At 41.1% G+C, this 12,939-nt stretch overlaps 2 protein-coding genes across 2 annotated transcripts; one reads left to right on the top strand and one right to left on the bottom strand.

The window, feature by feature from the left end:
• The first annotated feature begins 737 nt into the window (after positions 1 to 737).
• Positions 738 to 4,020, top strand: bcas2 (BCAS2 pre-mRNA processing factor). Its single transcript, XM_079557777.1, has 7 exons — positions 738 to 931; positions 2,213 to 2,305; positions 2,625 to 2,695; positions 2,766 to 2,927; positions 3,015 to 3,065; positions 3,266 to 3,346; positions 3,424 to 4,020. The coding sequence occupies exons 1-7, from the start codon at positions 839 to 841 to the stop codon at positions 3,548 to 3,550; spliced, it is 678 nt and encodes a 225-aa protein (XP_079413903.1). The 5' UTR covers positions 738 to 838; the 3' UTR covers positions 3,551 to 4,020.
• A 1,228-nt stretch (positions 4,021 to 5,248) lies between these two features.
• otud3 (OTU deubiquitinase 3) lies at positions 5,249 to 12,626 on the bottom strand. The gene is made up of 8 exons (XM_079557785.1): positions 12,523 to 12,626; positions 10,497 to 10,776; positions 9,970 to 10,118; positions 8,930 to 9,042; positions 8,728 to 8,850; positions 8,416 to 8,536; positions 5,899 to 6,080; positions 5,249 to 5,683 (listed from the first exon to the last, which is right to left on the bottom strand). The coding sequence occupies exons 2-8, from the start codon at positions 10,700 to 10,702 to the stop codon at positions 5,519 to 5,521; spliced, it is 1,059 nt and encodes a 352-aa protein (XP_079413911.1). The 5' UTR covers positions 10,703 to 10,776; positions 12,523 to 12,626; the 3' UTR covers positions 5,249 to 5,518.
• Positions 12,627 to 12,939: the final 313 nt, after the last annotated feature.

Here is a 12,939-nt window from a genome sequence, read left to right as displayed (position 1 = left end):
AGCAGTGACACCTACTGGACACTACTGGAATTGAAATTGGGCGAAAAGAAGGAGAAATCATAGATTTCTTTTTAGAAAGGCATATTTTATTACTTGACCTGGCTACATATATTTAAAATGACTATACATCAATAAACTAACTCTTTTGGCAACCGTTTTTTCAGATCCCTTCAATCCAATGTTGAACGTTTTTCTGCTAGAATATTTTGACAGAAGATATTTGACAATGTTGTTGAATATTTTACTCCAAAGAAATGTATAGCACCCCCTGCTGACTGAGATACAGCATGATGAGCGTGACAACCAGCACCTGCGACAACCAACACTGCTCTCGCCTATTTGTGACCTCTTTAGCCTACAAATTTGATGATAAATATCCCGTATAGTGACAATGTGCTTCTCTGTGGTCTTGTGATGCAGGTATAATGTGAGATGGTTAACCGCGGCGCAGTGGTTTATTGCCATACAGGAAGAAGGTCCTTGGCTTGAAATGCAGTCACAAATTCTAAAATCAAACCATAGATATAGCCTAAGCCTATCAAATCTATTAAATGTGTAGGCTGAGTTTTCTTCACTTTTATGCGAATTTCACTTATTTCCACTCCCTTGTCCAACGTTTTTTAGTGTTAAAGTCAAAAATGTTCTGTCATTTAGGGCTGCGCACGCTCGGCAAACAAACTAAATGTTTTTGTAATAGCCTTTATGTCCGCTAGGTGTCCTAATACGATCACAAATTGAACCGGATGTATTTCTCTGTGCAGTTCAATCCGCCGCCTGGAGATCATACGTGAATGAGAGCGACTTGATCTTCTGTTGAGAGTGGTATAAGGGAACAGAAATGGCCGGGACAGCGTCTGTAGCTGGAGAGGTGTTCGTAGACGCCCTGCCGTACTTTGACCAGGGTTATGACGCAGCGGGAATCAGAGAGGCGGTGAGTTAAGACTTGCAGAACAGCGTTAGCCGCCACATGCTAACTAGCTCACGGGTTTCATTCCATCAACAAACTGAGCACAAGGCTTAAATGTGCATTTTGTAACTTTTTTTCTTTGTGACAAAACCTTTTATTATGTGTAGTTACCTTTCAGTGATCCCGCATGCTACCCACTCATGGTGCTCAAAGATGAGTTGTTTTGAGAGTTTCTGGTAGGATGTGTCTCGTGGAGCGTCCTAGTGGCCACCGTGAAGTATAGACGATGGGCTAAGTAACCATCCATAGAGCCATTGGGTGACACAAATAGAAATTACGCACAAATATCTCTTTCTTTTGTTGAAATATGTTAAAAACGTTCCATAATGCACATTTAAAAGGCCGACTTTGAAAGCTGAAACGTTATAACACAGTAACTCCAAAAGCATTCTTACAAGTATACTTAAAGAGGGGGTTTTATGCTTTTTTTCAATCACATAGCACCAGTCTATATCACACTACAATGATGATGAAACCTTTTGTTGGTCTGTAACTGCAGTAAATTAGAATAACTGCCTTGTATAAAATTGCTCTCTCAAAATGGCTGTAGCGAATGTCTTGAAATAGGCCTCTGTCTCTTTAAGAACCTCTGACCCTTTCCGACACGCCCCCTCCACATGCTGTCTGTGGCATCAGTGGGGAGGGGGTTCTGCTGAGGAGCAGTGGTTGGTTACTCGGCTGGTGACGAAAGGTCGGAGGCGTGTCCAGGAGGTGGGGGCGTTCCTAGGAGGACTCAGGCAAACCTATCCCTAAAATGGCTGCCATCAGAGTTTTTACAGATTACTCTAAAATACGTGAATGTGCCAAGGCAACACTTCAGGCATGTTTTTAGTGAGGGAATGACATAATAGCATGATGCAAAGCTTCAAAAAGTCGATTTTGCATAATACCCCCCCTTTAACTTCGTAGGGCTGAAATGAATCATAATGAAGGCAAACTTACCACTATCACCACTGGGACAACTAAACAGTAATGTTATTAACAGTGCATCTGGAACTTCTGTGATTCAGGGTAGCTTGAGTGTATTGTCTGTATGGGACACAATACATGCCTTTCAATTACTGCCACAATTTGTCACCCCAATTTATCCTTATCCTCCTCTAAAAAACAAACAAACAAAAAACTAGTCACTCTTGCTTGAGCTTAAATCATCTATGTGGACAAAATGTTGACATGCTCTGTTCTTTCTTTTTGCCATCGAATGTCGATTGAATGTCGAATTCTCATTACACTGTTTATAAATAGGCTGCTGCTCTGGTAGAAGAAGAAACCAGAAGATACAGACCCACCAAGAACTACCTGAGCTACCTGCCTACACCTGACTTCTCTGCATTCGAAGTATATCGCATTATTACTATAATGTTGTGTCAAGATATTAGTTGTTTTTTTTCTTTACATTGTTAAACATGCACTGTAAAACTTTAATTTTGTTTAGAACAGTGCATGTTAATGTTCCCAATACAATAGACCAATTCGAGGCTAAAACGGGTCGTAAATAGACCTAAATTGGACTGAATCATCTCGAACTGGGTGTAAACCATTTTTAAACCAGGATAGCACCTAATCTAATTGCATTCTGGGAACCTAAAAGATAAGATTTTAGAATCACACACTTGCACGATTCTAACTTTTGTATTTTTCTTTCTGTGTCCTTTAGACAGAAATTATGAAGAATGAATTTGAGAGACTAGCAACTCGACAGCCCATGGAGCTTCTGAGCATGAAACGGTATAAGTTGACACATCTTAAATGGTTATGTTCATAATAACAAAAAATTTCATCTGCAATCACTATACAGGTATGAGTTGCCGGCGCCTTCTTCAGGTCAGAAGAATGACATTACAGCATGGCAGGAGTGTGTCAACAACTCCATGGCTCAGCTGGAACATCAGGCTATTCGTATTGAGAACCTTGAGATCATGTCACAGTATGGAACAAATGCCTGGAAATTCTACAATGAGTAAGTCATAGATTTTTCAGGAATGTTGTTTTCTTCTAAGATTAATGTTTTATCCTTCTTTTCTTTTTTTTTCTTCTTTTTTTCAAGTAACCTGGCCTTTATGATTGAGATTGCCCAAAAGGAACTACAAAAGTTCAGGTTGGAATTTTGATTTTTTTTTTTTTTTTTACATTAAAATGTCATAATCCATTTATACATATTCATGTAACCTGAACTTTTAATTGTCATATTTATTGCTCTGTTTTATTGCCTTAATGTTTGGTGCAGCCCTGTGAGGCGACTTCTGTTGTGATATTGGGCTATACAAAACCATTAAACTTGAAACTTAATCTTTGCAGGAAGCAAATTCAAGACCTAAACTGGCAGAGGAAGAATGACCAGCTGACCGGAGGAGCTAAATTGCGTGAATTGGAATCAAAGTGTGTTAATTTGTCTATATTTCTCTTGTATTTACTGTTATTGTTTGTCTGACGTTTGATTTGCCATCTCTCTTAAGCTGGGTGTCTCTGGTCAGTAAAAACTACGAGATTGAACGGGCCATTGTTCAGCTGGAGAATGAAGTGGTTCAACTCAAACAGCAGCAAGGAGAGGAGAACAAGGAGAACATTCAGCAGGACTTTTAGAGCAAGAGAAGCATTCACCAGACTGGAATAGTATGAACATTCTGTATGGAGAAGACGTAACGTGAGACAGATGTCATGGTGAGGCTGAAGGAAAGAACTATTTGCTAGTTGTTTGAGTATTTCTCAGAATGAGGATGTGCTGTAAATATTTGTACTTGAAACTTGTACTTTTTTAATGCTATTTCAATAAAATACTTTCTTTATGAAACTGAATGCAAAGAGTGTGATTGAATTTGCCCTGTTTTTTTAAAGTTGGACTAATTTGGGCAAATGTCGAGCTGTCAGTCCACTCCAATGGTACACCACTTGTCACTAAATGCGGTCAAAACAAAAGAGGTTATGTTTGATCCCAGAGCAATAGGAATTGAGCGGCCAAATCCTGCAAGTATCTGGGTGTGCACATTGACGACCTGCTCAAATGGATATGCACATTGAGCATCTGTGTTCTAAACTGTCCCAAAGATTCCACTACTTAAGAAGAGTGTCTGGTCAGTGTGAGCACAGAAACGTTGTCTCACTTCTACAATGCCATTCTGGAGAGTCTTAGGTCTTAGTCTTAGTAGTAGGGCCAGGAAGCTGAACACAAAAGATTTTCCGTGCATGAAAGACATTTTTGAAAGCTCTGTTCACATCCAAGCTCAGAAAATCATTGAGAATCCGTCACATTTTCTGAACGGTGAATATGAAATTCTCCCATCAGGCAGATAGGTACACAGTTTCAAGAGCAAGATACAAGCTCAATCCACCCATATTCTGTGTCTCTGAAATAAACGAAAGGGGAAAGAGCAGGTGTAGAGGCTGCCATAACTAACTGAACTTTATTGCCTTATTGTGATGTGTTGGTGGTAACTGACTAACTGAATTGTTTTATATGAATGGTTGTATGTATGTGTGGCAGTTGTGAGCAATGAGGCCAAGGCAAACCTCCCCATTGGGGACAATTAAGGTTATCAATCAATACAGTTACAATGCATAACATGCATTTCATTGTCACATTCAAATGGACCTTGGTATGACTATGGTGTCACAGGAAGGTGCCATTGCTTAGAGTGTGACCTACTTCATGGTTCATTATCCAGTTCTGGGTGCTCCTATGGGCCAACATTTCTTCTGAGGACCACATGGATGTCTCAAATTGCTCAGTCAGTCCAGTCCAAAAGGTATTCCTTTTGCGGGTCACAGTGATTTTCAACAAAGATTTTTCCAACCTGAAGGGGCTAGCCAGATCAAAGGGGGCTAGTTAAAGCTGGAATTAATGAATACATTGTATAGAATATTTTTTACAATTGGAGATCATCTGATCTTTCACTTTTATCATTTAATTCTGACAAAAAGTTAATTTATATTTATCAATAGCTTGACTTTGCATCTTTTATAACTATGGTGTTATTGCATATGGGTCATATTTGAAGATTAATGGAGAAATCGTGTGTTATGTGAAACGGCACATGAACCCTTTTCATGGCAGAACAGCGGCCCTTCTGAACGTGGGTGGGCAGAAAAATAAAAGCAAGTGCAATTTTCATATGCTTTTTTACTGAATATGGACAGTATATGTAAAATATTAACAAATATAACTAAGTTATTCCTACCAATTATTGCCATTTAAGGGGATGCTGGACTTTTTTCCCCCCTTTCCTGAAGCATTCAGAAAATAAAGATCACATAACAAAAAAAACAAAAAAACAAGACAAGAAACAAGAACATAATACCTTGGTGGCAAGTAGAAATAATGGCTGCCCATAATTATCTGCACAGTAAAGCAAGGACCCTGGCTTAAAAAGGCATAAAAGGTACCATCACCAGCCAAAAAAAACATACATTCATCCTTGCACTCGTAGTTAGCAGGCACGTTGATACTGTTTTCAGTGAAAACTGGGTTCTCTTTAGGAAAAGTCATTAAGAGCGACTAAGATGTGCAAAATGTAGTGGGTTGTAGCCACTGATCGCTGAAGCTGCTGTGATGGTCTATAGACTCAGAGTGTTAAGAGCTGGTACTAATGTTACAGTGTCCGGTAAGTTCTGGTTCTGATCTTGCAGCCCTTTGCTCTGGAGAACCTTTTGCCGATGGCGCTCCTCCTGGCGCCGCTTCTTTTCCAATCGCTGCTGCTCTTTCCGCTGCTTATTTGACACCTACAAAATCAGCGAGAAGTTTTTTGTGTCAGTAGAAAATATATGACCGACTAAATTTTATATATTCACAAATCTTAATGTTGCCACTGGACATCTTCTGGAAGATAAGCTACCCTCAAAAATTACTGACTGGTGGCATGCATTTCTTTTGGGGTTGTGCAGGCGTCTTTTGCACAATGCACTTTTAAGATGTCTAGAAAACATGTGTGGCTTGCCTTGGGTTTTTGTGCATTGTTGCCCTCTGCTGGTTGTTTAGGCTCACTTTCTTCAGAGGGTGTGTTCGTGCAGTTTGAACAAGAGCCAGAGGAGCACTGGCAGCCCTGGGCATTCATTGAGCCCAACAACCACTCAGCGTTTATTGTAGCAGCACTCAGCTGAAGCAAGTTTTCCTCATCTCCTGCACACAAACATGTTGACATGATATGCATAAAACAGGATTACAATGCAGTTAAAGGAGCTATATCATGCTATTTTAGCCATTCCAAAGTTAAGTATAGGCATGTATATGATATATTGTACCTCTACCATTATGGAGCACTAATTTTTGTGATAAATATAAGTGTTTTCTGGAGGTATTTTTCAAACCCGGAAGACAAAACGCTTCGATTCAGTTAACTCCGCCCCCCTCTCTCCGCACATACTTTACCGTAATATAAATAAACAGCAATAAGTGAAATTGCTTCACGATGCAGTTATACGGAGTTGACATCTGCAACACAGCTTCATAAATGGCTAACACACAAGCTAATATGCTAACACACAAGCTAACCCGCGTTTGGACTGAGTCACCACTCTGGTCCATCGCTGTTTACATTATGGGACTTGCGTTGGTTATTAAAGTTAATCCACTTTGGTTCAGGCGAAGGTTCACCAAACATCCACCAGAGACAGTCACAGAAAAACAATATTTTGGTGATAGTCGCTGAATCCCGGTGAAAAAAAACACTTCTGATGAAGAGTGGCCTCTGCTTGAAAAAGGTTGAATAAACTTCCGTCCTCGTAGCCAAACGCGCTTCTTTTTCTCCGTCCGTGACATTATCGTTAATTAAGAATAAAGAACAGGTGTGTCCAGGTATAACAAGCTCCATCTTCAGCTGCAGCGCAAACATGACTGATCTGTTCAGACGCTCAGGGGTGCGTTTGTTTTGGCCACAGGTGACCTGGAAGAACCTCGGGCACATCCTTTTTTTTTTTTTTTTTCCTTCACTTTTTTTCTCTCTTTGTTTCTCTCTTACGATAGAAATAATGAAAAAGCTGTTTTACAAATTAAAATCCGTCCGTAAGCATAGAATTAAGACATTACATTACAGACGTCGAGCCCTTCCGTTCCGCTGTTACGACACAACTGAACACTCAGTCGTTCACCAGGAGAGGGAGGCGCAGCTGCTCAGAGAGCAGGATTCAGGAGGATTACTGAGAGCTGCGTGAATGAAGCCGCAAACCACTCTGGGGGTGTTTTTGATAAGGAAATAGCATAACAACATGGCTAAAAGCTCTAAAAAGTCGATTTTGCATGATATAGGACCTTTAAAGTGCAACTAAACGGGCGTGGCAGAGCCTTTCCCCACCCACAAACAGAAGTCAAAAAGAGCTGAGAAAGGGGTGGTCTCGGAGGCTTTGGGGGAGACGAGGGGGGTGAGTGTGTGGGCGGGTTCTGCTCTGTTGACAGTCTCAGACCAAGCCCCTAGATCTGACAGGACTGACAGACTGCTGTTACCGCTGTCACCACTGTGCGCAAGGTTTATTTTTTCGTAGGAGAGTTGGTACATTCTCATGACTTGTGATTGCTTGATGTAGCAACTAGTGATGCGCGGGTCAGGGTTTTTGTTCAACCCGCGGGTCCCGCATTTGGAGCAGGTTCTAACCCGACCCAGCCCGCCCCGCAACGTTGTTCTATTTTTACAAGCATTAAATATTACGCGTTACAAATATGATCCGTATGAACAGTACCGGCGTGTCATCGCGCGCGCTCTCGCTTTCTCTCCCTCCGAAGACCGCTGGCAAGAGGGAGAGAGGAAGAGAGCACAGGTCGGCCTAACGCGAAGTCACACACAGTCGCACATACGGTGGAAAATAGGAGACATGAGCTCCACAAAAGCGTTCTCTGGATCACAAGCTGCAAAACGCTGCTTGTTTTATGAAAATCCGACGTATATTTACGCCAAAAACCTGCTGTAAAGACGACGGTGGAACCCGCAACCCGCGCATCACTAGTAGCAACTATCCTACGAAAAAAAAAAAAAAAAAAGAATCGCCGCTGGTAGACTACTCGCTCGCTGTCAGTGACTGCGAACAGAGAGAGAGCATCGCACAGTCGCTTTTCTAAGGGATTTATTCCTCTACACCACCTCAGCCGAAGTGTGAGCATCGCAGGGGCGCCATCTACTGGTTTAACTGCGCGACGCGTGTCCTGGTTGCTACGTGACGGAGGCGGAGGCGTGTGTGGGCGGGGCCACAGAGGCACAGAGGCAGAACCACGGGCAGAACTGGATGCCGTGGACTCACTCTCCTCCAACCACAAAATATCAAATGTAGTTGCTGCGTGAAACCAGTAGAGGCGCTAACCCTGCGGTTTTAGACAGAAAAGTGAGATTTTGAACAAGTTTGCACCAAATGTCAACATATTGACTGGGACATGTAGCTAACTCTATTCAACAACCATTTAGACCGTTTATCAGCAAAAAAAAGTGGATTTGGTGTTTAGTTACTCTTTAAAGTACACCAGCTCTTACCTGGTTTTCCTCGGCTTCTGAAAGAGTTAATGATAACATTTTCTTCATCCGAAGGTGAACTGTTCTTCTGTCCTTCTCTCTGACCATCCCCAAACTCGCGCTTCTGACCCCTCTGTAGATTCTGAAAACAGCAAACAACAGAAATGAGAAAGAAGTTCGGCATTATTCACATGTAACAAACTATAGAAGGCAAAAGTACCACAACCTAATTGCAAATCCATTAATTGTCCTATTCTAACGACTGTAATTAATGACAAGTCAAGTGTTCTTTCTAGTTTGCGCTGGTTTAACTTAATAAAATACTGTTTCTACCTCTATACGCAGCTGAGCAGGACTCTCTGTGTTGTCCCCAACCTTCCTCACGCTGTCATAATGGTCTCCATACCGGTAGGCGATGTGCAGTTCTCTACAAAGCAGCTTGTCTGAGCCGTTTATCTGTGAAAGAAAAAAAGATTTGATTATTGTCGGTTTGCAAATACAGTACATTTGATGATGCGCAGGAGTATGTGCTCACCTCCCAGAGCGGTGTGTTGAGTTGGTGAATTACCACTTTAATTTGTTGGCTGCGAGCAAAGGCAACAATTGCATCATTTCCAGCAAAAGTTCCAGGCTGGGACAGGTTGGACACTGTAAAACAGTTTTATGATGTTAACTTCTAACACTTTTTTTGTGGATAAAGTGCATTGTGAAATCTTGCATGAAATACTGAACACTTCTCATGTTTAGTATTATGTACAGCACACTAGAGTTTAAAAGAAAAACACTTTTATTTTTATATACTTCCATTGATGGTAGAGTTTCTTATGCTCCGTCCACACCAAACTCGATTTGGGCGTCAAAAACGCGCGTCACGCCCGTTGTTGGACGCCCGTGCTTATTGAAGTCAGACGCTCGTCACAAATGTCACCGAGCGTCAGACGCTCTGGCCGCGCGTCAGCTCAGAGTCTGTTCGTAGCATCTTGGAAGTAGCTGTTGCCTGAAAAATACACCTGCTACATCTCATTGTTGATTAAAAGTCTGCAATAAACCACAAATGCGTGAAGCACTGATAAAGAAGCACTGATGTGTGTCTTTCTAAAAGTCCCAGAGCTGCTGTAGCTCCGGTTCACAAAGAAGCTAAAGCTCCGTGACTTGTGACTTGTTTACATCTGTGGGGCCGGTGTAGGATCTGCCCCGGTGGCTCAGCTACAACGTACGTCACTATGGGGAGAAAGCTCCTGATTGGTCGACGCTCGCGAATTTCGCCAAAAAGTTCAACATTTCCCAACTCGAGCGTCGGCCGCGCTCGACGCCCTGGAGGCGCGTCAAACGCTCGCCAAGCGCGAAAAACCCCAAAACGCTCCGCAGAGGAGGCGCGTGACGCGCTGCGGGACATCTTGACGCCCCCCGGAGGCGCGTCCTCCATGTATTTTAAATGTAAACCTGACGCTTTGGAGGCCCCAAAACGCCTTTGGTATGGACGCAGCATTACTGTAAAAGGACACATGTATCTAATAATATTTCAAGTGCATGTATTTCTGTGCTGTGCTGTCAGTCAGTGGGTGGTGTTCTCACAGTGCTGCTCAAAGGGAACGTCATCCTCCACAAAGGGCTCAAAGTCTTGTCGGTGTGACTTCATGTAGTCCACAGTCTCCTGCCTGAGTCTGAGGTGAGCGCGGGAATGACCTTCCAGCTGGTCGCCCAGAGCTCGGAACAGACAGTTCCTGTAAAAACACAGACACACACACTGTTAGCATCTTTAGTTTAGAGAGTAATGTGGCTGTTTAATGCGTGGTAGAAATTAGGACAAATTGGAGGAAGCCAGATTGATAACGACTTTTTCAGAAAGCTTTAAAAACAATTCACATTTTAGCAAAAGCCTTTTTGTTTGTGCTTCAGCCGCTCCTCTACTTTCTTTGCGATTTATTTGGCACATTTTTACAGCACCTGCCTATCATAACACAGTGAGTCTCTCATTATCTTGCACAATACAAACCCCCTTCTCTCCAGTCAAAATATTTATGCCGCTACCACACTCCAGAGTCTTTCACAACCATAGGCGTAGAATATAGCATATTCAAATGAAAAAGTGTTTCTCTTACCCATCTCCAGGAACCTCTCTGAGCTTCAGTCCCAGAGCCTGAAGCTGATTAGAGAAGCTGAGAAACTCCGCTCCATCATCTACGTCTTGGCCTTTGTTTTTGCGGTCTTTGGCGATTGCGCGACGTGCTGCCCTCTCGTCTCTCTTGCGCTCTAGCTCACTCCTCTTGTTACTTCGGGCAGGTTTTAGGGTCTGCTTCCTCGACATGGCTGCAGTAGTCCCTGACAGCCTCGATGATGAATGGAATCTTCTGACACAAACGTGATGGCAGTTGAGGTGAACTATAAAAAGTAAAACCAAGACAAAGTCAACTGCTGCACAATATTTGCAAAGGTTGTTTTTTCTTACTGTGCGATTGCCTACAGCAAACAGAAAGTGACATCCTTTCCATAGGCTATAAATTCACCTTCTAGTAGTTTTTTTTTTTTATTATTATGATGTTATTTGACCTTTATTTAACCAAGAAAGTCCAACTTTTTATTGTATTTATATATATATAGCCTATAGGCTAGCAGCTGTATTGGCTACTATAATACATCTCCTGCTCCCCACCGTCTTCTCGTATTTTAGTACTATCCCGTAATTTAACAAAATTAAAATACAAAACCTTCTCTGCAGCCTGAACTCAGTCACATCGCCTCGCGAGAAAGGCACCTGCAACAGCCTGAGCAGCAGTGATCACAAGGTTTGTGCGACAGCGGGAACAAACTCAGCTGTCAAGTTATGAATTAAAAAAATATTGTCTTGAAATCATCCCCACCTCAGTGTCCCGTGAGCCAAGTGGTCCTGACCCAGATTTTGGGAACCACTGCATTACATCTAGGAACCACGAACACATTCACAGTCCACATTCATTGATGACCAGTGTCCACCTGCGGTTTCTAACCCTCCGGTTACAAGAAGCCCTTACCATGAACATGTATAATATAATATAATAATAGTGATAATAATAATAATAATAATAATAATAATAATAATAATAATAATAATAATAATAATAATAATAATAATAACAATAATAATAATGTGATTTGTAGCGCTGCACTTTGAGGAAAATATACAATTGTGATTTTTGTTTAGTGTAAGTTAAGAAATACTAGGTGTGGTTATGACAGTTCTGGTCACTCCCTTCAGGAGTTGGCAAAGTTTAGATGGGCCTCTAGCTTGTGGGAGTGTACCTTCAATGGAGTGTACTAGGGGATGCAACAATTGTAAATAATATTGAATTGTTCTATACTATTTTGCACTAGAATGTTTGTTTTTTTAATATACAATTTGAAAAAAATATATAATTTGTATTTCTTCTTCAACATAAAATGTATAGAATTGAATGGAAATCATAACCTTCATCATCGTGACTAAGGTGAAAAGTTGCATTCTAGAGTGTAGAGTGTATCCCTAGAGTGTATGACATTTGACAAGAGAAGATTCTAAAGATAGAAGCGAAATGTGCTCAACTAATCAACCCAGTCCAGTAAGATATTTGAGAGAAGACTTCAACACTACTAACTTACTAACTAGAATCACATGCATTTGAGAACATGTATGTAGATGTTGGCTTAACTGCAGGGTTAGCTGATTAAACCCCATGGAGAAAAAACATTTGTTTGTTTGCAGGGGATATTGTAAAGCCGAAAATGAAACAATTCCATTCTTTACGATTTGTTAATCGCAACATTTTGAATAGCGATTCCGTTCTATTTTGCAGTCAGTAATATTAGTAAATACGATCACACTTAGCAGATAAGTTGTGATAATATTATTTTATCATCGAAAACGTTCCCCTGGCTGCTTGAAAGAAGTGTTAACTTGAAATAAGTAAGACATCTGAGAAATATTACCAGAGCACATACTGCGCAATAACTCATAACTACAATCTCTTACCGTTAGCCGTAATGCTATCTTGTTAGCCTACCAGATAATGCTGACGATTACATAACAAATCCTTGTGTTTTTCAATAATATTTCACCGTACACAATTGAAGTAAAACCCCAGTTGTAACGCGACATGGGAGGTAAACACTTACCAACCTAATGAAGAGCCTTTCGAACAAATTAAAGGCTGTACTTCTGTTTAAAGATGATTGTCACTTTTTGTTTACAAATTCTCTTCCGTGTTCACATTTCCGTATACGGAAGCGCGAGACGGACAATTTAAATGGTCAAAACTCAATATACAACTACTACTACTACTACTACTGCGACTAGTATCCTACTACTACTACTACTACTACTACTACTACTACTACTACTACTACTAGTACTACTACTACTACTAGTACTACTAATTGTACTAGTACTAATTCCAATACTACTTCTAAAATAATACAATACTATTAAAAAGAGTTATGATTGAGAATGCATGTATGTATGTATGTATATGTGTGTGTGTGTGTGTGTGTGTGTGGGTGTATATATATGTATGTATGTATGTGTGTGTGTGT

Source organism: Gobius niger, assembly GCF_951799975.1.
Source record: "Gobius niger genome assembly, chromosome: 6".
NCBI classification, from domain to species: domain Eukaryota; kingdom Metazoa; phylum Chordata; class Actinopteri; order Gobiiformes; family Gobiidae; genus Gobius; species Gobius niger.
This window is presented reverse-complemented; position numbering and strand designations above follow the sequence as displayed.

Bases quoted from the DNA above. Each gene is read 5' to 3' on its own strand.
- bcas2 (XM_079557777.1), top strand. From the start codon at position 839: ATGGCCGGGACAGCGTCTGTAGCTGGAGAGGTGTTCGTAGACGCCCTG. The intron at 2,928-3,014 runs GTAAGTCATAGA...CTTTTTTTCAAG, and splicing joins GCCTGGAAATTCTACAATGA to TAACCTGGCCTTTATGATTG. The intron at 3,347-3,423 runs GTGTGTTAATTT...ATCTCTCTTAAG, and splicing joins TTGCGTGAATTGGAATCAAA to CTGGGTGTCTCTGGTCAGTA.
- otud3 (XM_079557785.1), bottom strand. From the start codon at position 10,702: ATGTCGAGGAAGCAGACCCTAAAACCTGCCCGAAGTAACAAGAGGAGT. The intron at 10,119-10,496 runs GTAAGAGAAACA...GTGTTTTTACAG, and splicing joins AGAGAGGTTCCTGGAGATGG to GAACTGTCTGTTCCGAGCTC. The intron at 6,081-8,415 runs GTAAGAGCTGGT...GTTTGTGTGCAG, and splicing joins CAGAAGCCGAGGAAAACCAG to GAGATGAGGAAAACTTGCTT.